This window comes from Mesoplodon mirus (genome assembly GCF_964341445.2).
Source record: "Mesoplodon mirus genome assembly, chromosome: 5".
In the NCBI taxonomy this organism is placed as follows: Eukaryota; Metazoa; Chordata; class Mammalia; order Artiodactyla; family Ziphiidae; genus Mesoplodon; species Mesoplodon mirus.
In genome coordinates, this window is record NC_138980.1 from 95916603 (window position 1) to 95943651 (window position 27049).

General features: G+C 35.3%; 1 protein-coding gene across 2 annotated transcripts in view; it reads left to right on the plus strand.

The window, feature by feature from the left end:
* The window catches only part of FBXL17 (F-box and leucine rich repeat protein 17), a 488270-nt gene that overhangs the window by 2312 nt on the left and 458909 nt on the right, over positions 1-27049 (plus strand). The window contains exons 2-3 of one of the 2 annotated variants that reach the window (XM_082621243.1): positions 10099-10221; positions 13578-13835. In XM_082621243.1, coding sequence (XP_082477369.1) covers positions 10099-10221; positions 13578-13835 — 381 coding nt within the window. The remainder of the gene's footprint in view (positions 1-10098; positions 10222-13577; positions 13836-27049) is intronic. The other variant, XM_082621244.1, reaches the window with a different exon arrangement.

Genomic DNA, 27049 nt, shown 5'->3' on the forward strand with positions numbered 1-27049 from the left:
TGTGTTTTGGGGTCTGTTTTATTGTGATATTAATATTTTTGTAAATAGTATAGCAAAGGAGTGGGAAAGTTTACCTTTTCCTTGTGTCCAAATGTAATTGTTTAATTTACAGAGGTGTATTTTTGGAGGAGTAATTGCCACCTCTGTATGTTCAGGGTGTGCATTTTAGGGTGGAGGAAACATTCTTGAACCTTTTAAATTAGTGGATGACATGGACAAATTAAATATCAACGAATACTTGGTATAGAGGTTTGATTGCTGTCTTGTTTGGTAAGTAAAACTGTTTAAAAACAAAACAAAACCCAGGTTCTTCCCACTTTCTACCTAAACCATTATTATTTCATGAAATAGATAATATTAATACAAAAACAAAAAAAAGAAAAAAAAGGTGGTAGGACATGATTTCATAATAAAGAGACTTCTTATAGAACAAGTTTATTTCATTTGCTACATTGTTCTTTTCCACATTTTTGCTAGGGACTGTTGAAAACCTGATCTAAGGGACATTTGGGGAAATTACTTATTGGACTTACCCTATTGTGTTGGAGTATTTAGACATGTTATATAGATTTACATTACTTGTATTAGAAACTTGGATAAAGATACTGTGTGGTTTTCATGGTCCTGGTGGTATTCAGCACAGAGTGAGTCAGACTGTCTGGAATGAATTGAAATCGAAGTTTTTTAGTGTTTACCAACCGAAGTAGAACTTTTGGGGATAAGGCTTTGCGGGGCAGAGGCTCTGGTGACATATATAGTGTTCATTGCTCTATCTTCTCCCCTAAGTGCAGTGCCTGGCATTTAATAGCACTCAGTAAATACTGATGAACAAGTGAATGACCAGGTTTTTAGGAAGCCTGGGCTGAGACTCTGGGTGAATATGCCATGCCAATAAGGGAAGTCTCTAAGAAGTGTTTCTATCCTGAGTTGTTGTTTTGAGCCATAGTAGAGCCATTGGATGGTGAAGAGATTCTGGCTCTGCTTAGGCATGGAGAAGAGAAGACTTAGGGAGCTATGACAATTTTCTTTACAGTACCAGAGAGTTGTTGCATAGAGAGGCACAAATCCATTACCCCCATTAGAAAGTATGTCCTACTCCCCTGATAATGGGCCATAACTTCTATAATTGTATTGCTGTGGCCTTTGTACCAGAATTTACTACAGTTGTAGAAAAGGTGGATGTGGAGGGGAGAGAGTTTGGGAGAGAGACATGAGAAAATCTGATTCAAAGATGTTTTTAGGAAAGTTGACTCAAACTACCATACTTGCTCAGTTTTTTCCAGGTATGGCAAAAGCAAAAGAAAACTAAATTCTTTCTACTGTGGTTCATAGGCAGATTTTTTGGCCCAATATCAATAAGACTTTTTCTTTTTCAATTTTACTTTTATGTAAGTAGTATTACTTGCTTTAAAGTATTCAAATAATGACTGTAAAGCAAAAGTTGGCCTTGGTTCACCCCCTACTCTCCTATCTAGTTTTCTCTCCAGAGGTCACTAACCACTGTTATCAGTTTAGATTTTTCTTCTAGACTTGTACTGTGGAGGACAGTAGCCGCTAGCTACATGTTGCTATTTAAATTTAAAGTAGTTAAAATGAAATAAAATTTAAAATTCAGTTTCTCAGTCACAGTAGCTGCATTTCAGGGATCAGTAGTCATGCGTGGCTGGCAGCTACTGTACTGGACTGTGCAGCTCCAGAATATTTTTTTCTTTGTAGAAAGCCCTGTGTAAAACTTCATAGCCTTTTTCATAAATGGCATCAAAATGTACATGTTCTGCAATTGTTTTCATTAACAGTATGATTTGGAGGTCTTTTTTTATTAGTGAGTGTATGGTTTCCTTCATTCTTTTTAACTGTTGTATAGTATCCCATAGTATTATGCCATACTATATTTATTTCAGTATGGTATAATTGGATGTTTCCAATTTATTACTACTGTAAACAATGCTAATAGATGTTTTCTGTGCACATGTGGTCATTTTTCTAGGGTAGATTTCAAGAAGTGGAATTTCAGGGTTGAAGAATGTGATTCTCTGAAAATTCAGGAAGTCCTTTCTAACTATAGGAGCTCTGTAAAGATGAAATGAATTCTTTCTTAAAATGGTGAACTTCATGGGAAGTCATAATATGTAACTTCAGGAAGAGACCTTTGAGGTCATCTTGTCACTCCCTACTTCTTATGCATGAAGAAACAGGCCTGTAGAAGTGAAATGGCTTACCCCAAGACATTTCAGATAGTGAATGGCAGACCCTGGGCTAGAACCCAGCTCAGTGTTTCCAGGTTTAGAGATCTTTTCAACATATGGTGTAAAAGGGCTTAAATAGTCTTCTCTTAGAATTTTATGAAAGAGATTCCTGAATTAGGGGGTGGGGGGAAGCTTACACCAACCAACATCTAACCTTATGAGTCAGAGGCTAATTTTATAATTGGGTCTGTAAGGTTGGATTGTGTCTTTAAATATTAGAAATTTGAGAAGCAGGGAATGGCTCTTCAAAGGTCAACTGTGGGAATAGCATTTTCTAAAGTACTTAAGCCTGTTACATATGAACTTGGACTGGTAAATGGATTGTTTTGGATCATATAAGCTAGCTTCAGTCTTTGCTACCTGTTGCCTTTATTACTTTAAGCAACCTTACCTACTGATACCACAATTAGATTTTTATATAGTGGATCCACTATAACAGTTTTACCAAATGATAGCAATGGAATATTTTTCTTTAAGTAGTAGCTATTTGAGTAACTGGGTATTTTGAATCTATATTTAAATTTTAGAGGCTTTGTATGCTATGTATTTAGATATCTTGCTCTCTGTCAGCAGACTATTTCTTTCCAAAGGAAACCAGGTGAGAGACCCAAAATCTATCACCACCATTAGAAAACCACTTCACCATGAATGCATCTCTGATAATGTATCAGTAGTTATTAAATCTGTATTTTTATAGCTCTATTACGAACAGGTTGCTTTAGTGATCAAGAAAGAGTTTTATAAGAGAAGTGTGCTTTGGAGGAAAGCTTATGTATCTGATCTATTTTTTTCAGATATGAAAACAAGGATAAAAGCAATGACAATGGGAGTTGAAGAAAAAAAGTGATGCGACTTTTTAAAGCTTTGAATGTAGATTACTAGTGGGTAAGAGGAGCTAAGTTACATGTAGCTTTTCATGAGTGCTTTGACTTAAGGTTCCAGTACCAGATAAATTCTAGAAAGTATGTCTCTGGAGTTCTAGGGATGGTTTAGCCAGTGCTAAAATGGAGTGTCCTTAGGAAGTCAGGTTCAAGATTGTTCTTTGCTGGAGAATGCCTAGTAATCTTGGATAATTTAATCAAATCAGGCTACCAAAAGCTGAGATTTTTTTTCTTCTCATTTTGAGAAGTCTATACATTTTGGTGCCTTGTAAGGAGTAGCTGTCAAGGGGGGTAACCTTAAGCTGTTCTTTACCAACTTAAGATACCAGGTTGTATAAATGATAGGGAATGTAAGGGAAGATATGTGAAGGCAAATATGGAAGCATTTAATATTAAAATAATAGTTTCTTAAAAAGTTACTTAACTTTGGTTAAATATCCTGTTTTATGCTTATCAAGAATCTTGAAGCAACAAACATATATTGTCCAGCACTGGGAAATATAGCCATTATTTTGTAATGACTTTAAGTGGAGTATAACTGTAAAAATATTGAATCACTATGTTGTACACCTGAAACTAATATAATATTGTGAATCAACTATACTTCAATTAAAAATAAAGAATATTGCCCAAGTCTTCGCCAATTTGGTGTTCAAGTGATGTGGTAAGGGCATCCATGTGGTGGAAGAAGCTAGCAACAGCAATGGGAGATTGGTTACATACATACATACATGCATGCATTCCCTCGCTCTGCCCTCTGAGAGGGTCTTTGAGCAGCAATACCCAAGACAGTGAGTACACTTAGTGTCCAGATCTTAGCTTCTAAATATCATTCTCTGCTAAAAGGAATCAGTGTTCCTTGGAGAAATGACTGATTCCAGGGCTGGGACAAGTAAAGCACAAGATGAGCTTGGAATATTTTGAGCCAGAATGCAAGGAAGTGCTCAGAGAATAATGGAGATATGTCAAAAGAACACATCATTTCAGTGTCTCCTCCCAAAATACTTAAAAAAAAAGAGTCTTGTTTTATTGAATTCTGTGACTGGCTTTCGAATAAAACTTATTCTTGTGTAAATACCTGACTTTGCTATAGACTAACACTCTATGTAGTAACAGTTGGGGGTTTTATTAGTTTGCTGTGCTTTAAATTTTAATGATTAAATTGTGAGAAATTATTTTACAGATTAGGAAATAGTTTTAGAATCTGTGACTTCCCTATGGCTGTACGGTTAGAAAAATACCAGAAAGGGAATTCCCTGGAGGTCCAGTGGTTAGGACTCACCTCTTTCACTGCCGGGGCCCAGGTTCAATCCTGGGTCAGAGAACTAAGATCCCCGCAAGCCCCGTGTGGCCAAAAAATAAGTATCAGAAATATGTTTTGTGTCTCTGTTTTTCTAAATGGTGCTTTATTCAACAGACTGTTTAGTAAATTTTACTTTCAAGCTTTTGGCAAGCAATATAAGTAGAATATTTAAGAAAGAGGCAAGGGCTTCCCTGGTGGCGCAGTGGTTGAGAGTCCGCCTGCTGATGCAGAGGACATTGGTTCGTGCCCTGGTCCGGGAAGATCCCACATGCCGCGGAGCGGCTAGGCCCATGAGCCATGGCCGCTGAGCCTGTGCATCTGGAGCCTGTGCTCCGCAACTGGAGAGGCCACAACAGTGAGAGGCCTGCGTACCACACAAAAAAAAGAAAGAGGCAAGATATGATGTACATAGGAAAAAAATTGAAAAGGCCAAAAAAGTTAAACTGACACAGAGAAGATAATCAATATAAAATAGCTACACAGATTTACTTCTTGTATTTCTATAACTTGAATACAGTCTGCATGCTCATAAGCCTTAACTCCTTTTTGTAGTAATATCTGATAGCAGATGAGATCTCTTCAGCAAGAAGTGAAATGGCCAAATGTAGGTGTTGGCATGGTTGATTTTTAAGTACTATAAAGGTCTGTGGGATATGTATGACCAAATGTTAAGCAATGATACGTTCTCTGGAAGTTTTTTTAGTCTGAAGTATCTTCTGATACCTTATATCAATGCCTCAGTCAAAAATAGAATCCTCAAGTTTTAGAAATATTTGGATATTGGCCTGGTAGTGATTAGTTCAGATTATATCAGTAATATGGCTTGTACATTTTCTGGTAATTAATAGCTTAGTTGCATTGTCCAGATCTGCCAATAAAGATTAAGAATATTAAGCATGTTTTCAACCCAGGTCCTGACTAGAAGTCATTGTTGTTTCCCAATATCCATTCCCCTTATATTCTTTTTAGTAACAGTACCCATCGTGTTCTAGTTAGGCACATGATCACCTAACTAGAGACTTTCTTAGCCTCTCATATAGGGGTGGCTATGTGACTAAATGTTGGATAATAGGATATGAGTGGAAGCAATGTATATGACTTCCAGATCACACTATAAAAGGCAGCTGCTTGTCCTTTGCTTCCTCTTCCCTTTTCCAGGGCTAGACCACCTGGATTAAAAGAGTAACCCATTTTCAACCCTATAAATTAGGGCAGTGATGAAAGAGCAACAAGATATAAGGTGATAGATCCCTCGATCTAATACAGCCTTAGAGTACCTACTTGGCTTGGACTTCTGTCACGCTCAAGACATTGCTAACAGGCCTGTGTTAAAGTAAGCAATTTCCTGGCTTGATGCAAGTGCCATTTCAGTTTTTTCATTGTCATTTTTTCCTCTTTCTTATTTAGCAAAAATGTTCCAGGCCAGTCCTTTACAGACCTATGTTCTCTTCAAAGCAACCTTTGAAATGTTCTTTCTCTTGAATCTCAGATGATCCAAAGATAATTCAGAAATGCCTTTGACCACATAATCTTGAAACCAGTGAATAAATCTCATGTCTTAGTGTCTCCCACAGAAGCCTAGGTACATGTGCACAGATGTTTGTTAAATGAGTTAAGAAAATAGCATGGTGCATAGTAGTTATTTTCTGAGGAGTTAGGATAGGGGCAAGATAGCATTTTAATGACAAAGAAAAGCGGGAATATTTAAACACGTGTTAGTTAATTATTTCTGTTTAACAAATTATGCAGTTTAAAACCACAAACATTTATTATCTCATATTTTCTGTGGGTTAGAATCCCTTTGTGGCTTAGCTGGGTCCTTCTGATCCAAGGTCTCTTATGAGGTTATATTCAAGGTGTTTGTTGGGGCTACTCGACTAGGACTTGAGAATTTTCACCCAAGCTTACTCGCATGGTTTTTGGCAGGCCTCAGGTCCTTACTGGCCGTTAGCCAGATGCTTAAGTTCCTTGCCATGCCATTTGGGCTTCTCCATAGGGCTAATCACATAGAGCAACAGTGTCAAGAACACTCAAAATGGAAGCCACAGTTTTCTTAATCTAATCTCTTCTGCCATACTCTGTTCATTAGAAGTGAGTCAGTAAATCCAGCTTACCCTCAAGAGGAGAGAATTACACAGGTGTAAATACCAGCAGGTGGGGTCATTGAGGGCCATTTTGTAGGTTGCCTACCACAAACCATATGCAAAGATCTGTTAAATATGCATTGGTATTTTAGCTGAGTATTTTGCTTTTTTACTTTTATCCATCTTTGCTGGTACTGGTTTTATCTTTACTCACTTATTTATTTCCTTTCACCTGAATAAATAAGACCCATCTAGATCTATCTAGATTAGTCAATTTTCTGTTAATGATAACAATCCTCTCACTTTAACAAAGGAGAAAACTAAGGTTCAAAGAAGGTACGATCGAAAGTCAGACATATTTTAAGCAAGGTGTTTCTTGGTTCCAGTGACTATGTTCCACGAATCTTCTCTTTGTTAAGGGACAAATTAGCCCTTTAAAGTGATGTAGTCCTTTAACCTTAAACAAATGATCTAGTCTCACTAAATCTCTCTAAATTCTCTCATCTATAAAATGAGGGGAACAAGCATTAAAAATATCCACCAGAGAGGGACTTCCAGCTTTGGCTGCATGAAGAGTTTGGTGAATCCTCTCCACAAACACAAAATAAATATATATAAATTTTATATATATTTTATTTATTATATATATATATAATAAATAACTGGGAAAAATTGCCCAAAACTATTTGGGCTTTGGAAATCGACCAGAAACACACAACAAAATGAGACGCATTTATTCTTAGGAAAACTACTAGAGCTTCAGGTAAGAATAGTGGAGGTCTACACCACACTTGAATGAGGCCCCTACTGTACCTTCGTACCCCAGTACCTTTGGCAAGAATCAGGAGCTTGGGAAGCCAGCAGCTTAGGTGTCTTAAGAGGGTAACTTAGTTTGGGGCAATAAGTAACAACCTGTGTTTGTCAACTAAAAGTGATGAACTTGTTAGGGAAAAAATGGTGAAAACCCACATATTTGCAAGTCTCATGTTGTGGTGCCAGTTGGGATGAGTGGGGGACGAGCTAGGAATTTAACAGGCAGACCTTGGAAATGAGAGAACCATAAAGGGATAATAAGCTCTTCACATATCCTTGGCTTACTCTGAAACTATGCATATGTGCAGGGGAGACTTGAGAGTATCTAGCAGAAAGCAAGGGCTAAAGCAGACGAGTATAAGCCTTGAATATGCTTTTCCCATCCCACGCACAGATTGGAGAGCAGACTTGAGATGTTTGAGCATATCTTTGCCCAAATAACTAGCTGGAAACTAAGCAATTTAGACAGAGGTTGACCTCCCTAAGAAGCCAGGCTAAAAAAAAAATGTGAATAAGAATTAAAACTTGAGCAGAGACATTCAAACTTCAGGGGACTCATATCCTACCATTTAGGGCCAGGGAGATTAAAGCTGAAAAAAAATTCTGAAAAGTAAATCAAATTCCAGAGTTGCTACAATATATTATCTAAAATGTCTGGTTTTGAATGAAAAATTGAGACATGTAAAGAGACAGAAAAAAATGGAACCTATACTGAGAGAAATGAAAGCAGTTAATAGAAACTGAGTAGGCACAGATATTAGACTTAGCAGATAAAAACTTTAAACTGCTATTATAAACATGTTAAAAGAATGGAAGGAAACATGATTTAAATTATAGAAGAATATGATAACATTGACCCAACAAATGGGAAATCTCAGTATGAAGAAGTGGAAAGTATAAAAAAGTATTCTTTGATGCTGTTGCAAATAGAAGTGCTTTCTTATTTCATTTCTGAATTGTTCATTGCTAGTATACAGAAATATTTGCTTATTAGCTCTAAATTTTTGTGTGTATTTTTTTTCTGTATATAAGATCATGATATCTGTGACTATAGAACATTTTAATTCTTCCTTTCTAGCCTGGATGCCTTTTATTTCTTTTCCTTACATAATTGCCCAGGCCAGAATCTCTAATATGATGTTGCATAGGAGTGGAGATGGTAGAAATCTTTTTCTTGTTCCTCATCTCAGGGGAAAACATTCAGTCTTTCACTATTAGGTATAATGATAATTGTGGAACTTTTATACATGCCATCTATCACATTAAGGAAGTTTCCCTTTATTCCTAGTTTTCTGAGTATTTTCTGTCAAGAAAGGGTATTGGAGTTTGTCAAATGCTTTTTCTGCATTAATTGAGATGGTTGGGTTTTTTAAACCTTCATTTTATTAATATGGTTAAATGGATTAATATATGTTAAATGGATTTATTTTTGCATGTTGAACCATCTATGCAGTCCTGGGATAGATCCCACTTAGTTTGGGGCAATAAGTAACAACCTGTGTTTGTCAACTAAAAGTGATGAACTTGTTAGGAAAAAAATGGTGAAAACCCACATATTTGCAAGTCTCATGTTGTGGTGCCAGTTGGGCACCACATGATGTATGATCCTTTTAATATGCTGCTGGATTCAGTTTGGTAATACAGTTTAGTTGACCCTTGAACAACATGGATTTGAACTGTGCAAGTTTTCTTACATGCAGATTTCTTTTGATCAAGAGTAAATACTGTAGTACTACATGATGCTTGGTTGGTTGAATCCATGGGTGAGGAACCGCATATAGGGAGAGCCAACTATAAGTGATACTTGGGTTTTCGACTGCACTGAGGGTCAGCACCCCAAACCTCTGCGTTGTTCAAGGGTCAAATGTATTTTGTTAGGATTGTTTGCATTTAAATTCATAAGGAACGTTGGTCTATAGTTTTCTTGTGATGTTGGTCTATAGTTTTCTTGTGATGTCTTTGGCTTTGGTATGAGGGTATTGCTAACCTCATAGAATGAATTAGCAAGGGTTCCCTCATGCTCCAATTTTGGGAAGAATTTAAGAAGAATTTGTATTTGTTCTTTAAATATATCACTATTGAGGCCATCTGGTCCTTGGTCTTTCTTGGTTAGAAGTTTTTAGATTACTGATTTAATATTTCTACTTGTTATAGGTGTATTCAAATTTTCTATTTCTTCTTTTTTGTAGTTTTTATGTTTCTAGAAGTTTGTCTATTTCCTTTAGGTTATCTAATTTGTTGGCATACAATTGTTCATAATACTCTCTTATAATTCTATTTTTGTAAGGTTGGTAATAATGTCTCTGTTTATTCATGATTTTAGTAATTTGAGTGTTTGCTTTTTTTTTTCCTCTCTTGGTTGTGTTCTTAGCTTCTCCCATATCATACTTCCTCTTTAGGACAGTCCATAACAATGATTCTTTTAATAATGGCCACTTGTACTTAAGATGGTTTTCTGTTTTTAAAGTTGATTTTTCACGGCTGGAAAGGCGGCCACCCCCTTGCCTGTTGTGCACCCTCGCCCTTCACACAACACACTTTCATAGGGAACCTGGTGCTAAACCATTCGTAGATGACCTGCTTCTGGGTCAGGGTGTCTTACGTAGCAGAGCAGCTCCCTCACTGCGATCTATTTAAAGTCAGCCCTCGACAGAAAGGATAAATTAAAAAAAAAAAAAAAAAAAAGGGTAATTTTTTTCTAACTGATAAAGACCTTTTCATTGCCTTTAAAATTTTTAGCACATATTATGTGGTTCCTTTTTTATTCACAGATATTTTCCAATTTATCCCTGGATGAGCGTTGCCTTTCTGCATCATTGGTTTGCAAGTACTGGCGTGACCTTTGTTTAGATTTCCAGTTTTGGAAGCAGCTGGATCTTAGTAGTCGTCAGCAGGTATGGATTCTAATTCTAAAGAAACACTCAGGTTGATCTATTCAAAAAATATCTTTTTCCTCCTCAGAAATCACTTCTTTCACGCTGTAGTTTTTCAAGATAGTTCAAATGACTGTAATCTATAATTCTGTGCTTTAGTACTTTTTTTTCAAATTCAAGTTGAAGCTAGGTTCCTATGATGAAGAATACATTTTTTAGTTTGGATTGGTGATTTGGGGTTGGTTCTTAATCCTCTTTGTCTTAGTCCTCTTCATCCCCCCTGGTTTTTACTACCTTTAAAAAGAGTTATTAAACTTTTCATTTTTTGGAGGGGTCATTTTATGAATATTAGTTTAATAGTAGAAAATAAGGCAAACATTTATATAGTACTGCTGACGTGCCATGTACATACTGTTCAGTGAGCTTTATATGTATTCATTTGATCAACAATCTTATGAGTTGATACTATCATTATCCCTATTAATTTATTATTATTATACTTTTCATAACAGTATACTTATAATGTTATTTTGTGTGAAGAAATGGAAGCAAAATGGAATAAGATAACTTATTTTGTTTTAATTTTCATTTTGATGAATTTTCTAATCCTCCCTATTGCCCGACTGCCAATATGTTTATATGGTGGCATAAATTAGGAAAGAAAATAGTTAATAGTGCTTATTACAAATAATTTGTTGGATTTGTTAAATTCTTCCCTTAAACTTGGTTTTCAGTGCTTGGCATTGGAAACATTAAAAAGATATCCAATAAGAATAGGATTTTATTAGACTTCTAAACCTGCTCTAAATCCTTCCGTGATATTGTTAGTGATGTGCTGGTAAATGTTTAACAGCTGGCTTTCAAAAAGAGCAAAGAAAAAGCCCTGATTTGTTATATTTTCCAGTTTTTGTTGTACAAATATTTTCACCATGACCAATTTCAAGCTACCAATGTGATGTCACTGAATGTAGTGATATGACTGACTTCGAAAGTGGTATATACTATAGACTTTTGTGACTTGGTACAAGCCAACTCCAACACACCACTGGTAGCATTTGTGTGTGTTTATAAACACATGTACTTTAAACAAAATAAGCAAGTTCCTGAGCATTTGTGTATGAGTTTTCTTTTTTTTTTTCTGTCTCATTGGTAAGAGGTGAAGACAGTTATAGAATTAGTCATTTACCTGTCCAGGTTCATGAAATTTGTGTCCAGGGGGAATGGTGAATATTTAGTTAGTTGTAGCTGGTACAGTGGAGAGAGGTAACGTGAAGTAATCCATTGGCTCTTTACTTCATTAGTCTTGGCTGTCTGAGCTATTTGTTACAAACTCAGACTAAGAAGAGCTTTTCCCCTCTCCTGGTAGTTAGGTCTGGAGGTGAAAAAGAAAAAAGAAAAAAAAAAAGAGAGGTATGCTGTTTCCAACAAGCATAAACAAAGGTATTTTCAACCTTGGCTCTTACTCCTTATATCCCTCAACACTCCAATTCTTTCCTTTTTCCTTTTTTTAAAAAAATAAATTTATTTATTTATTTATTTTTGGCTGCGTTGGGTCTTCATTGCTGTGTGCGGGCTTTCTCTAGTTGTGGTGGCCGGGGGCTACTCTTCATTGTGGTGCATGGGCTTCTCGTTGTGGTGGCTTCTCTTGTTGCGGAGCACGGGCTCTAGGTGCGCAGGCTTCAGTAGTGGCACGCAGGCTCAGTAGTTGTCGCTCGTGGGGTCTAGAGTGCAGGCTCAGTAGTTGTGGTGCACGGGCTTAGTTGCTCTGTGGCATGTGGGATCTTTCCGGACAAGCGCTCAAACCTGTGTCCCCTGCATTGACGGGCAGATACTTAACAACTGTGCCACCAGGGAAGCCCTTCTTTTTCCTTTCTAAATTTCATCATGTGCATTTTCTCTCACCATTATTTTTACACAAAAGACTTGAATAATGTTAACTCTGTTTTCTTTTTTTGGAAATATGATTGGGCAGGGAATGTGTAGAGGTTGGTTTTAAAAATTTGTTTAAAGAATTGAGATGGCCATATGAATTTCAGCAGATGAATTTTAAGGTTACTTACATGTAGCTTTGAGTCTTCCGAGAAAAACTTTTTTAAATGGACTTTTCTATGAAGTCTTCAGTGTGCTGAAACCCAAAATGATATATTGTCTAAGCTATGGATTTAGTTATATGTAATGTATTCAGATAAAAGTAGTAAAACAATTGAAATTTATATACTTTGGTAGGTATCATTTCATAATAAATGTGAAAAGTCAAGAGTCATACATCATGATGGCTGATATATACTATTTTATATACTATTTGTTGGGTTAAAAACAGAACCAACTCCAAATCTCAATACAGTTTTGTTTGTGGGAAGTTTTTGGTGAGTTTGAAAGTTTTGAAAGTTTTCCTAATAAGGATAGATTTTTAGGCGTTTAATGAAAACTAACACATACCTTATCACTTGGTGTTTTCTGACACCAAATATGTGTTTTTTTCCATTCTGACAACAAATTCTCTGACACTAAATGCACGTCCAACAATACAGTTCAATTATGACACTAACTCCTGGAGTTAGTGTAGACCTCACAGGTTAAGGGCTCAGTCCCATAAGACTGTCTCCACTTCATATACCAGTCACAAGTCCTAGGAGCCACCTATACTTTTGACTGACCAGATGTAAATTTGGAAGTTCCCCCAACCCCCTCCTTAGGTGTGATAATTTGCTAAAATGATCAGAACTCAGGAAAATACTATGTTTACTGATTTATTATAGAGAATGTAAACCAGGACCAGCCAAATGGAAAATATGCATAGGGCAAAGTATGGGGGGAGAGAGTTTGGAGCTTCTATATTGTTTACATCCACATCGACCTCCCAGCACTTTGATGTATTCACCAACCCAGAAGCCCTTCAAATCAGTGTTCAAGAGTTTTTATAATCCAGTCTCCAGCTCCCCTTCCCTCCCAGGAAGTTGGAGGATGGGGCTGAAAGTTTCCACCCTCTAATCACATGGTGTTTGGTCTTTCTGGTGACCAGCCCCCATCCTGAAGCTATCTAGGGGCCCCAACTTAAGTCATTTCATTAGTATAAACTCAGGCATGGTAAAAGGGGCTTGTTAAAAATAACAAAAGACATTCCTATCACTCAGGAAATTCCTAGAACTTTAGGAGCTCTGTTCCAGGAACTGGAGACAAAGACCAAATATATTTTTTTATTATACCACAGTTCTTATTATGCTTTAATATTAAGTAAGAAGGTTTTCTTTTGATTGTGGTTTTCATGCTATAATCTAATTATTATATTATTTATTGGGGAGAATTTAATAATATAATGTAAGTTTCTACTTTTAGCAGATTTTTAAATTTATTGCTTTTCTTCTCTCCTCTCATAGGTCACTGATGAATTATTGGAAAAAATTGCGTCAAGAAGTCAAAATATAATTGAAATCAACATTTCTGATTGTCGCAGTATGTCTGATACTGGCGTGTGTGTTCTAGCATTTAAATGTCCTGGACTTCTTAGGTATACAGCCTACAGGTGTAAACAGCTTTCTGACACCTCTATTATTGCGGTTGCCTCTCACTGTCCTTTACTTCAGAAAGTTCATGTAGGCAACCAGGACAAACTTACTGATGAAGGACTCAAACAGGTAAATTTTAGCATCTATAAAATGGTTTTACTTGTATTAACTCAACATGTTTTCTTGCAGCAACACTTTGAAAGATTGCTATGTTGTAGCAAGATATGTAGCAACATACATATTGTAATGTTCGGAGACTAAAATAAGTCATCCTTTTTATGTATCTATGAATATTTGGGTTAGTGAACTAGAGTGCCATGGCTGTAATTGACAAATTAACTTTTTTGTGTTTTTTAATAAGTGCCTGAACTTTGACCAGCCATTTTATTAATTTATTCTTTTGTTACTTAAATTTTATATGAAATTTTGCTTTAGGTAACAACAGTATGCAGTTTGGGTCAGCATGAGGTTTTAAAAATTAACTTTTAATTCCTCTTTTATGTTACTAGATGACATGCTTACACGTTTTAAAATATCTTTTAAATGGAAGTCCAAGTTAAGGAGTATAAAATGAAGAAAAAAATGGTAATTACCTATATTAGGCGCAATAATTGGATTAAATATAGTATCATGTGTATTTTCTGGTTGATTCACTTTCTTTGGAAATGGTATTTAAGGTTTCTTGTCTCAGAGTGGATATTGAATGGATTCTGTGTGCCAGTCCCTGAATTTGTGAATATTTTGAATATTTAGTAATGTTCCCTCTCTTGTACTAGGCACTTTTTGTAGTTTTTATTTAACCTTTGAAATAACTTTGTGGAAATAGTTGATATTAAACTCATTTTGTAAAGGAAGAGATTAAGGCTTAGAGAGATTAAGAAACTTGCCTAATGTGTAGTAGACAGTGGACCTGGGATTTGAAGCTTGGATTCTCCAAAGCCCTACGGCCCTACAGTCTTTCCACTTTTCCATGCCAATAGACTGTACTCTTCTAGACCTCGAATAAAGGAGTCTGTTCCATGAGGGCAGAGGCTATGCACATTTACCACTCGACCCACAGTGCCCTTGGCAAACATTTGTTGAAAGAAAGAATTAATAATTCCACTCAAGCATTTTGTCAGAACTATTTTTTAAGTTTAGAATTGAGATGTAGTCCTAATAGTTCCCAGGAAAAGCAGAGTATCAGTAAAGTCCTAGACTTAAGTCTGATCTGAGATGAAGTCAGAAATAATATGAAGCTCCCTAAATTTATTTATTTATTTAAATATTTATTTATTTATTTGGCTATGCCGGGTGTTTTTTTTTTTTTTTTTTTACGGTACGCGGGCCTCTCACTGTTGTGACCTCTCCTGTTGCGGAGCGCAGGCCCCGGATGCGCAGGCTCAGCGGCCATGGCTCACGGGCCTAGCCTCTCCGCGGCATGTGGGATCTTCCCGGACCGGGGCACGAACCTGTGTCCCCTGCATCGGCAGGCGGACTCTTAACCACTGCACCACCAGGGAAGACCCCTGTGCCGGGTCTTAATTGCAGCACGTGGGATCTTCATTGCCACGTGTGAGATCTTTGTTGTGGCATGCAGGATCTTTTTAGTTGGAGCATGCAGGATCTTTTTAGTTGAAGCATGTGAGATCTTTTAGTTGTGGCATGCAGGCTCTTAGTTGTGGCATGTGGGATCTAGTTCCTTGACCAGGGATCGAACCCGGTCCCCCTGCATTGGGAGCGTGGAGTCTTAACCACTGGACCATGAGGGAATTCCCTGAAGATCCCTGAATTTAAACACTGCATATGAATTAACTGACAGCTCAGTATTAGAAGAAATTTGGAAAGACTATTCTAAATAGTACTAGGTGTGTCAATCCATTTTATGTATTAAGAATCCTGCAATTTGTAAGGGAGCCTATTTTGTCTGCACAGGCTAATTGTGCAGCAACAGTCTTACCTGTTGTAATATTTGTCCTGATCTATTCCTGCTATGTACAGGATTATTCACTAGCAAAGCATTTTATGAAGTTCTTAAGTCTGTTGAAACAAATTAATCTTTGAGGTAAATTATAAATTTTATAGACATGGTGTGATTTTTTTGTGACAGAAATTTCCCAGCAAGTTATACTTCACAATGAAACATTTAAAAAAGTCTATGTATTTATTAAGAAATGTATTAAATTTGCTATATATTTAAATCTGATATAACACAAATAGGTACCAGTTGACCAGAGTGCCAAGGGTGTTCCTTGTAAAAAAAGGTCATATTTATGGTTGAAATAGAGGGAAACTAAAAAGTTCTTTAAGGAATAAGACTTAATATGCCAGTTAAGTATTATGAATTTATCTAATATTTACAGTTTTGAGACTAATTATGTAAATCTTCCCTAGAATGTGAGGTATTTTAGAACCCATTAATTTATGATAGATTAGATGTTTGCTTCATATTTTATGGTTTCTGAATTATGAATTAGTTATATATGAAGTAATAATCTGATAAAAGTAGTGAAATAAATCTTTTTCATTCTAAGTAATTTTTAAAAGTAATTGCATATGAACCTCATTGCAGTACAATGAGTAATCCTTTCCTATGCTTAAGATGGTGCTGTGGTAGGGTGTGTCCTCTTTTAGCTTCTTTCTTCTGTTGGGATAGTTTTACGGTATAGTAGAAAGAGAATGGCTTTCATATATACACAAAATAGAAGTAAAACTTTTATGAAGTAATATATAGCCTTATGAACAGTGCAATTGATATTTTCTATTCTATACTATTATGTTAAATAAATGTTGATCTTGATCCACTCAGTAAATTAATTTCATGACCCAGTGATATTTGATAAGCTCTGATGTGGACTATATTACACTTCTGGTGAATTAACAACTTAAAAATGTATAATAAAATTTCAAAAGGCCTAGTATGGAGCTTTCAATAATTGATGAATTTTCCTGGTATTTTTTTCTTTTTTACTCTTAAACATAGCAATTGATTGAATTGTTGATTCTGTAAATCAAGTTGAAAGGTTTGGAAAGCATGGACAGAGAACTAAAGGAATTCAACAAAATGATGCATGAACAAAATGAGAATAGCAATAAAGAGCTAGAAAGTATAAAAAGGAATGAAATAGGAATTTTGATGCTGAAAAGTATAATTACTGATATAAAAAACTTAGCAGAAGGATTTAGCATCAAATGTGAGCAGGCAGAAGAAAGACTCAGTGAACCTGAATAGGACAAATGAAATGATCATGTCTGAGGAGCAGAAAGAAGAAAGAATGAAGGAAAGTAAGCAGAGTCTAAGGGACCTGTGGGATACCATAAAGTGAAGGGAGAGTGAAAGAGGCAGAAAGAGTATTTTAAGAAATGATATGGCCCAAACTGTTCAAATTTGGTGAAAGACATGAATCTATACATCCAAGAAACTCAGTGAACTCCAAGCAGGATGATTTCAAAGGGGCCTACATTAAAACACATAATAGTCTAATTTTCAAAAGCTAGAGCCAAAGAGAATCTTGAAAGCAACAGAGAAGTGACTCATAGCATACAAGGGATCCTCAATAGGATTAACAACTGATTTCTCATCAGAAACCATGGAAGCCAGAAAGCAGTTGGCTAACATATTTAAAGTGGTGAAGAAACAATGTCAACCAAGAACTCTGTATCTGGCAAAACTGTTCTCCAAGAATAAAGGTGACATTAAGATATTCCAAGGTAAACAAAAACTGAGGAAGTTCGTAGACTTGCCTTACAAGAAGTGGTAAAGAGAGTTCTTCAGGCTGAAATAAAAAGACACTAGATAGTAACTGAAAGCCTTATGAAGAAAAAAAGAATACGAGTATAAGTAACCACATAGGTAAATGTAAAAGATAGCTTTATTGTATTTTTGGTTTTTAACTATTTTTTTCTATATGATTTAAAAGGCACATGTATAGAACAGTATTTATAAATCTTTGTTAATGGGCACATAATGTATCATCTGTGGTAATAACCATATAAAGTAGGAGGGATAGAGATGTACAGGAATAGGGTGTATACTGTTGAAACCAACATGGTAATATTCAAATAAGGTTATAAGTTTCAGATGTTAATTGTAATCTCCATGATAACCATTAAGAAAATAACTAAAATATATACATGAAAGTAATAAGAAGAGAATCAAATGGTACACTGCATAAAATCTACCAAATACAAAAAGTGCAGTAATGGAGGAGCTGAGGAACAACAATAAAAAAAGTATGAAACATACAGTAAATGAATAGCTAAACGGTGGAAATAAATCCTTCCATATCAGTACTTTAAATATAAATAGATTAAATTCTCTAAAAGGCAAAGATTGGCAGAATAAAAAATAATCAATCATGCATTGATTATTATCTCTAAAAGAGACTCATTTCAGATAAGACACAATGAGGTTGAAAGTAAAAGAATGGGAAAAGATATTCCACTCAAATACTAATAATCAGAGCTAGAGTGGCTATACAGATGGTCCCCAGCTTATGATGGTTCAACTTAAAAGTTTTCAACTTTATGGTGGTGTGAAAGCCATATGCATTCAGTAGAAACTGTACTTCAGATTTTAAATTTTCATCTTTTCCCAGGCTAGCAATATGTGGTGTGACACTCTCTCATGATGCTGGACAGTAGCAGTGAGCTGCAGCTCCCAGTCAGCCACACAATCATGAGGGTAAACAACTGATACACTTATAACCATTCTGTACCCATACAACTGTTCTCTTTTTCAATTTCAGTGAAATTACATAAGATACTCAACACTTTATTATAAAACAGGCTTCATGTTAGATGGTTTTGCCCAACTATAATATAAGTGTTCTGAGCCCATTTAACTTATGCTAGGCTCAGCTATGATGTTCAGTGGGTTAAGTGTATTAATGCATTTTTGACTTACGATATTTTCAATTTACGATGGGTTTATCAGGATGTAAGCCCATTGTAAATTGAGGAAGATCTGTATTATCACCAGAAAAAAAATCAATTTTAAGTGAAAAAAGGTTGCAGGAAACAATGAAGGTCATTATGTATTGATAAAAGTTTCAATTAATCAGGAAGATATAGCAATTATAAACATATATGACTCAAACAACACAGCCCCTAAATATATCAAGCAAAAATGGAAAGACTTGAAGGGAGGAAAAGACAGTTTTACATGAATAGTTGGAAACTTTAATATAATCTACTTTCGGTAATAGAGAGAACAACCAGAAAAAGATCAACAAGAAACTAGAGGACTTGAACAATGCTGTATGCCAGTTATACCTAACAGGCGTATACAGTAGGCTACACTAAACAACAGAAGAGTACACATGGAATATTCTTAAGATTAGATGATATTTTGGACCATAAAACAACTTTTAATAAATCTGGGAAGATTGAAACCATGCAAGTATCTTTTTTGACTATAATGACGTGAATCTAAGAATCAGTAACACAAAGAAAACTGGAAAATACACAAATATGTGGAAGTTAAACAGCATACCCTTGCACAACCAATTGAACATTGAAGAAATTGCAAGGGAAATTAGAAAATATCTTGAAATGAATGGAAATGAAGACAGTATAGCAAAAATTATGGCAACAAAAATAATGTTTAGAGAGAAATTTATAGCTGTAAAAGTTTATGTTTACAAAGGAAGAAAAATCTGAAATTAGTAACTTAATTGTATTCCTGGAAGCACTTGAAAAAGAAGAGCAAACTAAACCCAAAGCTAACAGAAGGAAGGAAATAATGATCAGAGCAGAGATAAATGAACTAGAAAACAGAAAAATTATAGATAAAATCAATGAAACCAAAACTGGTTTCTTCAAAAGTACCAACAAAAATGACAAACCTTTAACTATATTGACTAAGAAAAATAGAAGATTCAACTTACTAAATCAGAAATTTAAGAGTAGATATTACCACTAACTTTATAGAAATAAAAAGGATTATACAAGAAAATTATGAACCACTATGTATACCACAAACTGGATTGCCTAGATGGAATGGGTAAATTCCTAGAAATGTAAAAACTACAAAAACTGACTCAGGGATAAGTAGAAAATCTGAACAGATTTGTAACAAGTAAGGAGATGGAATCAGTAATAAAAATCCTCCCAACAAAGCAAAGTCAGGAATCAGATGGCTTCTCTGTTGAATTTGGTTTAACAGATAAAGAAGAATTAATACCAATCCTTCTCAAACTCTTTCAAAATACTTAAAAGAAGGCAACACTTGCTAATTCCTACAAGGCCAGCATTACCCTGATTCTGAAGCCAGACAAAGACACTACAAGAGAAGACAACTAGAGACCAACATCCTTAACGACTATAGATGCAAAAATCCTCAAAAAAACATAGCAAACAGAAGTCAACAACATATTAAAAGGGTTATATACTATGGCCAAGTAAGATTTATCCCATGAATGCAAGGGTGACTCAACTTACAAAAATCAGTCAATGTAATACACCACATTACCAGAATGAAGGAAAAAAACCCACATAATCATCTTAATTAGCTCAGAAAATGCATTTGGTGAAATCCAACACCTTTTCATGATAAAAAAAACACACACACAATAAACTAGGAATAGAAGGGTCTTTCTCAACATAATAAAGGTCAGATGTGACTAAGCTACAGCTAATATCATATTCAGTGGTGAATAGCTGAAAACTTTTCCCCTAAGTTCAGGAACAAAACAAGGATGCCCAACTTTTGCCACTTCAGTTCAAAATTGTATTGGAAGTTCTAGCCAGAGCAGTTAGGAAAGACAAAGAAATAAAAAGCTTCCTAATTGGAAAGGAAGACAAAAAACTATCTCTATTTGCAGATAATATTTTTTATATGGTAAACCCTAAAGAATCCACAAAAAAACTGTTCGGCCTAATAAATGAATAATTCCATTTATAATGGCATCCATAATAATAAAATATTTTGGAGTAAATTTAGTCAAGCAAATGCAAGACTTATACACTGAAAATGACAAAACATTTTTGAAAGAAAGAGGACCTAAATAAACGTAAAGCCATCTTGAGCTTGTGAATTGGAAGACTTAATATTGTTAAGATAATACTACCCAAAGTGGGCTACAGATTTGATGCAATCCCTATTAAAATTCCAATGGTGGTTTTTGCAGAAATGGAAAATCCATCCTAAAATTCATAAGGAATTTTAAGGGATGTAGAAGAGTCACAGCAATCTTGAATCCAAAGAACAAAGCTGGAGGATTCATACTTCTTTATTTTAAAACTTACTACAAAGGTACAGTAAATAAAACCATGTGATATTAGCATAAGGATTGACATATAGACCAATGGAGTAGAATTGGGAGTCCAGAAGTAAACCCTTACACTTGTGGTCAGTTGATTTTTTTTACCACAGTGGCAAGAACATTCACTGGGGGAAGGAACACTCTTCAAGAAATGGTGCTGGGAAAAGTAGATGTCCACATGCAAAAGAGTGAAACTGGACCCTTACCTTATACCATCTACAAAAATTAATTCTGAATGGATCAAAGAACTAACTTTAAGAGCTAAAACTGTAAAACTCTATGAAGAATGTATAGGTACAAATCTTCATGACCTTGGATTTAGTAATGGTTTCTTAAATATGACACCAAAAGAATAGGCAAGAAAAGTATAAAACAGATAAGGTGGAGTTGATTAAAATTAAAAACTTTTTTTTCAAATGACATGCTCAAGAGAGTGAACAGACAACCCATAAAATGAGAGAAAATGTGTAGAAATCATATATTTGATAAGGGCTTAATATCCAGAATATATAAAGAACTCTTACCATCCAACAATAACCCCCCCAAACTCAATTGAAAAATTGGCAAAATACTTGAGTAGATATTTATCCAAAGGAAAAATACAAATGGCCCTCAAGCACATGAGAAGATGCTCATCATCATTAGTCATTAGAGAATTGCAAATGAAAATCATGAGACATCACTTCACACCTACTCCAATGGATATTAAAAAAAAAAAGAAAAGCAAAAACCAGAAAATAAGAAAGTGCTTCTTCGGATGTGGAGAAATTGGAATCTTCATACATCTCTAGTGGGAATATAAATGGTGCACATACTGTGGAAAACAGTTTGGTGGTTCCTCAAAAGATTAAACATAGAACTATCATTTGACCCAGCAATTCCACCTAGATGTTTACCCCAAATAATTGAAAACAGTGACTCAAATAGATACTTGTTCACTTATTTTCATTGTATCATTATTCACAATAGCCAAGGGGTAGAAACAACCCAACTGTCCATTAAGAGATGAATGAATGAATGAAATGTATGTCATGCAATGAAATATTATTCAGCCTTATAATGGAGTGAAACACTGTACATGTTACCACATGAATGAACTTTGAAAACATATGCAAAGTTAAATAGGCCAGACACAAAGAACAAATATTATAAGATTCTACTTATATAAATTACCCAGTATAGGCAAATTCACAGAAACAGAATGTAGGTAGAGGGCTTCAGGGGCTAGGGGAAGTAGGAAATGGGTACTTGTTGCTTAATGGGTAGGGAGTTTCTATTTGGGGTGATGAAAAAGTTTTGGAAAGAGTGGTGGTGGTTGCACAACACTGTGAATATAATGTCACTGAATTATATACCTATATATGGTTAAATAGCAATTTTCATGTTTGATATATTTTACCACAATAAAGGAAAAAAGAAACATTACTTGTTTTTAGATGCTGAATTTCTGTGAGATAAAGGAAAATGTCAGTCTCATCTATCTTTACATGTTCTAGTGATATTCAGTCAACTAAGTAAAGAGCAAGTATGTAACCTTTATGAGTATCTACCATGGGTAGGGCACTGTTCATATATTCTAACTATATTTTCATACATTTAATTTCTCTTTTGATTTGCAGCCACTCTGTGAGATAGGTATTATTTCATTTTTATAGATGAGGAAGCAGTTACAGAGAGACCATAAGTAATTTACCTGAGATAAAGTAATAAGTGATAGGTCTGGCATTCTTATCCAGGGATGTCTTTTTTTTTTTTTTTTTTTTTTTTTTTTGGTTGCATTGGGTCTTCTTTGCTGCGCATGGGCAGGGATGTCTTGAGTTCATACTAAATCCACTTAGCTCATTTCCTCCCCTTTTCAGATTACATGACACTCATTTTATCCCTATAATGATAAGTGGTATTTATAATGAGACTGAGAAACTAGAGATCTTGAAAAGCCTCCTTTATCAAAATGTGTTACATTTAGGTAGTTTAAGAATGTTTTAAGTATTCTGTTTCTAAATTAGCATCACAATTTGCAAAGGGAAGTAAATATATTTTGGGTGCGTTCTATATGACAGGCATTGTATTTTGTTTTGTTGTCCAATTTAATCTTCACAGCAGCGCTGAGGTATTTCAGGATGAAAAGTTGAATCTTTTGGAAGTTAAGTAACTTGTCCAAGTTCACATAGTTGGGAGGATATGGAGCCAATATTCTCTAAATTTTGCTTGATCTCTGAATCATGTCATATGGAATCATATCTAGGATTTTAAGCTGGAATTTTCAGTTCAATGACTAGAGAGAAAGTTTTCCATCTGTAACTGGGAGTATTGAGCCTTCATGTAATTCAAGAAGGCTTCTTTCTGGAAATTTATCTTTATAGTATTGAATACTTCTAAAAAGTTCCCTTCACATGAATCCTAATAAATAGTGTTCTAACAGCTTCCTTCTTTACCCATTAATAATAATAGAGATATAAAACATTTATTTAGTGCTTTTATATGCTTTGCAGTGTGCCTTAATAAGCATTTCCATTTGTGTTATTTTTTTTTAGATCTTCTCCACAACCCAGTGAGGTATAGGTAGGCATTGTTATAATTCAGCATAAACCTTCTGGGCCTGAGGATGGAAGTTGGTCAGTTAATTGAAAATCAGTTAAATGATAGAATCACAAAAATCAATATGTACTATAAACATTTTAATTAAAAAATGCTATGTAACTGTAGATTCATTAGTGAGTCTTTTGATATAGGGTCAGGGCCTTTTTCTAGAGTTAGAGATAGCTAGTTAGAGTTCGACTTTATTTTACTTAAACTATAACAATGATGTGGCACCCATGATTTTCAGTTGTTTTTTTTTTAATTGAAGTGGGACAGGTGGTCACTACTTATGAAGGAATATGGGTGCAGCTTGTTTTAGAATATGATTTTCCCAATATTTTGTAACTTTATAGTTGTCACTGAAAACTAATTCATCAGCACTTTTTTATGGCTTACTTTCATTGAACATAAAACATTCAACCTACTTTTTTTAGCAAGAGCTTTCTTTTTCCTTCTCATTTGTCGGTTTATTTAATATCTAATGTAATTATGTTATAATAATTATAATTAGAAAAAACAGGTTTGGGAAGAAATATCACTTTCTCTTGACTGTTTTTTTTCATCTGAGGTTTTATTGACATTTGCTGTTTCATTGTGTTGATTTTTTTTACTGTGGCAAAATCTACATAATATTTACCATTTTAACAGCTTTTGAGTGTGCAGTTCCAGTGACTTTGTGTTCACAATGTTGTGTAACCATTGTAGGCTCTATTATAATTTCTAATTAGCATACTTTCTGGGCCTATCTAGCTACCTCCTGTAAGTAGAATCATACAATATTAACTCTTGTGTCTGGCTTATTTCACTTGCATAATGTTTTCAGTGTTTATCTATGTTGTAGCATATATCAGTTTCATTCCATTTTATGGCTGAATAATATTCTAGTGTATGTATAAACCATATTTTTTTCTACTCACCTGTTGATGGACATTTGATGGCTTCCCATGTTTTTAAAGTTAAGCTGCAAAAGTTTTTTTTTTTTTTTTTGCGGTACGCGGGCCTCTCACTGTTGTGGCCTCTCCCGTTGTGGAACACAGGCTCCGGACACACAGGCTCAGCAGCCATGGCTCACGGGCCCTGCCGCTCCGCGGCATGTGGGATCTTCCCGGACCGGTGCACGAACCCGTGTCCCCTGCATCGGCAGGCAGACTCTCAACCACTGCGCCACCAGGGAAGCCCACTGCTGCAAAAGTTTTAATCACAGTATTTTAAAGTTTGAAACATTAATAAGTAACAAATGTTTCTATGTACTGGTACTAAAATAGCATTTTTGCTGGTTTTCTAAAAAATAAAAAATCTTTTTAGTGTGTAACAAATTAATCAAGTGATTATTCCATGTATGTTCTCAATTTTCATTTACTCTTGAGTTTTAATTATACATCATGCTAGTACAACTAAGAAATAGTATTGGTACACATTTTGGGAGCTTATGTAGCATATTTTCATTGTATTAAATGGAATGTTCTTTAAATGAGGCAAAGTTAGACAACATAAATCTAGGAAAAAGGTTCAAATTTGAGTCCTTAAAGAGGGTCAGATGAGTGGCAGTTTGAAAAATTTGCTTTCATATCTCATTGTCTGTACTACTCTACTACAAATGATGAAACTAATGAATCAAATTATGAAATTGTCATTTTTATGATTTCACAAACATGAATAGTTAGCATAGTTGGGTGAAGTTACTAGAAGATATGGATTGGGTTTTCTTCACTGTTTTCTTTTGCATGTGTATAATAGTGACGGTGGTGACATATTGGGAATGGAAAGTAGAAGGAACAGCTTCCCTCTTCTGTTGAAGGTGGCATACCTCATGTTTTAAAAATATGTTCTTAATACTGGTTTTGAGCAGATTTCGTGTGACATTGGAAGACCTGATCTTATTTTTATCCCAGTGGGTTCCATGTTCTGGTTTCAGTTATCTAGATTCTTTGTCGAAGTATATACTTCCTAAGGTGTTTGTTTTATTACAAAAATAACCCAGTAACAACGTATAGCTTGTTAAAACAAATTCTCTTTTGTAAATTCTCAAGGATGGTGTGCAAAATTTTAATTAAATTTTGAGATGCTGGGAAAATCACCTCCAACTATTTATAGAAAAATTTGAAAAATACCTTTGGAGTTCTTGAGCAAAATTGTGAATAATCTTAAATGATTATTACAAAGAAGAAAAGAATAAATCAAAGACGGTCCTTTTTATATTATGTTTATTTACTTTAGTCCATTTGCAGTTCTAATTACTGTCATGTGCTAAAATGAACCATGGATTACTAGGTGGACTAGCTTCATTTAAGTGATAAAGTGGCTACTAACACCCTTTTCATTAAATGATTTCCTTCAGGGTTGACTGATGGGTGCCCTTGACACATTATTAGAGTTAGAGGAAGGCTTCTATTACTGTCCATCTGACTTGCACCTTTTCTAGGGAACTAGATATTGGACTTGTATTGATAAAGATTCAGAACCTCTTAAATGACACACTGGGCTTCTATGTCTTAGGTAACTAAGACCATTTACTTGGTGAAGAGTGAGAGTTAGGATTGTACCTGGCATGAGTGTCAGGTGCAAATAGCAATGAAGGACAGGCTGGGTGTGAATGGATAGGTGTGGTTGGAGCTAAAATTTCACAAGGTTGATAACCTCTCTTACCTGGAAGGGCCCTCAGGGAGGAGTTTTCCAGTATCCAACCAAGGTGAGTGGTGGTATGCATCCCGTCAATATCAGCCAGATAGGTATCTTATGATGAGTAGTTATTATTTCAGAATGTTCTTTGGTAAAGTAGGAAGTGTTATGGAGGTAATTTTGAGGTGTTTGTAGATCCTTTAGCTGTACTGACTTTTTGCTGGGATAAGGTAAGAGGAGGGGGGGACTTAAGGAGGGGGGGACTTCCCTGGCAGTCCAGTGGTTAAGACTTCACCTTCCAATGCAGGGGGTGTGGGTTCAATCCCTGGTCAGGGAAGTAAGTTCCCATATGCCTCACGGCCAAAAAACCAAAACATAAAAAAACACAGAAGCAGTATTGTAAGAAATTCAATAAAGACTTTAAAATGGTCCACATCAAAAAAAAAATCTTAAAAAAAAAAGAGTTAATGGGGGTAAACTTGATACAGGAAGAGATCACCTGGCTGGTGCACTAAGTGTTGAAGTCTCTTTATTGCTCCAGCATCTCAATAAATTGACAAATAAGACACTGGAATAGTGACAGAGGAAAAACACCAACTTTATTACACAGAAAGGCTAGATTGGGAATGTTGCTTAGTAATAGAGTTAAATAGACTTGTTAACTCAAATGCTGGAGTTTGGCCAGGCGACCCAGTCGTCATCTACTAGGCTGGACCAGCAGTGTCCTGCAAATGTAGAAGTAGATGCTTGCTCCTTGTGGGCAGTTTGTCCTCAAGCGGAAAAAAGATAGAGATGAACTGAACATGTTCAGCTTATTAAATACAAACTAATCAGTGTAGAGACCAGAAGTTAGACCAGTTGAACTCCGTCCAGAAGAAGGAAGCAGTGGTAGAGAAGAAG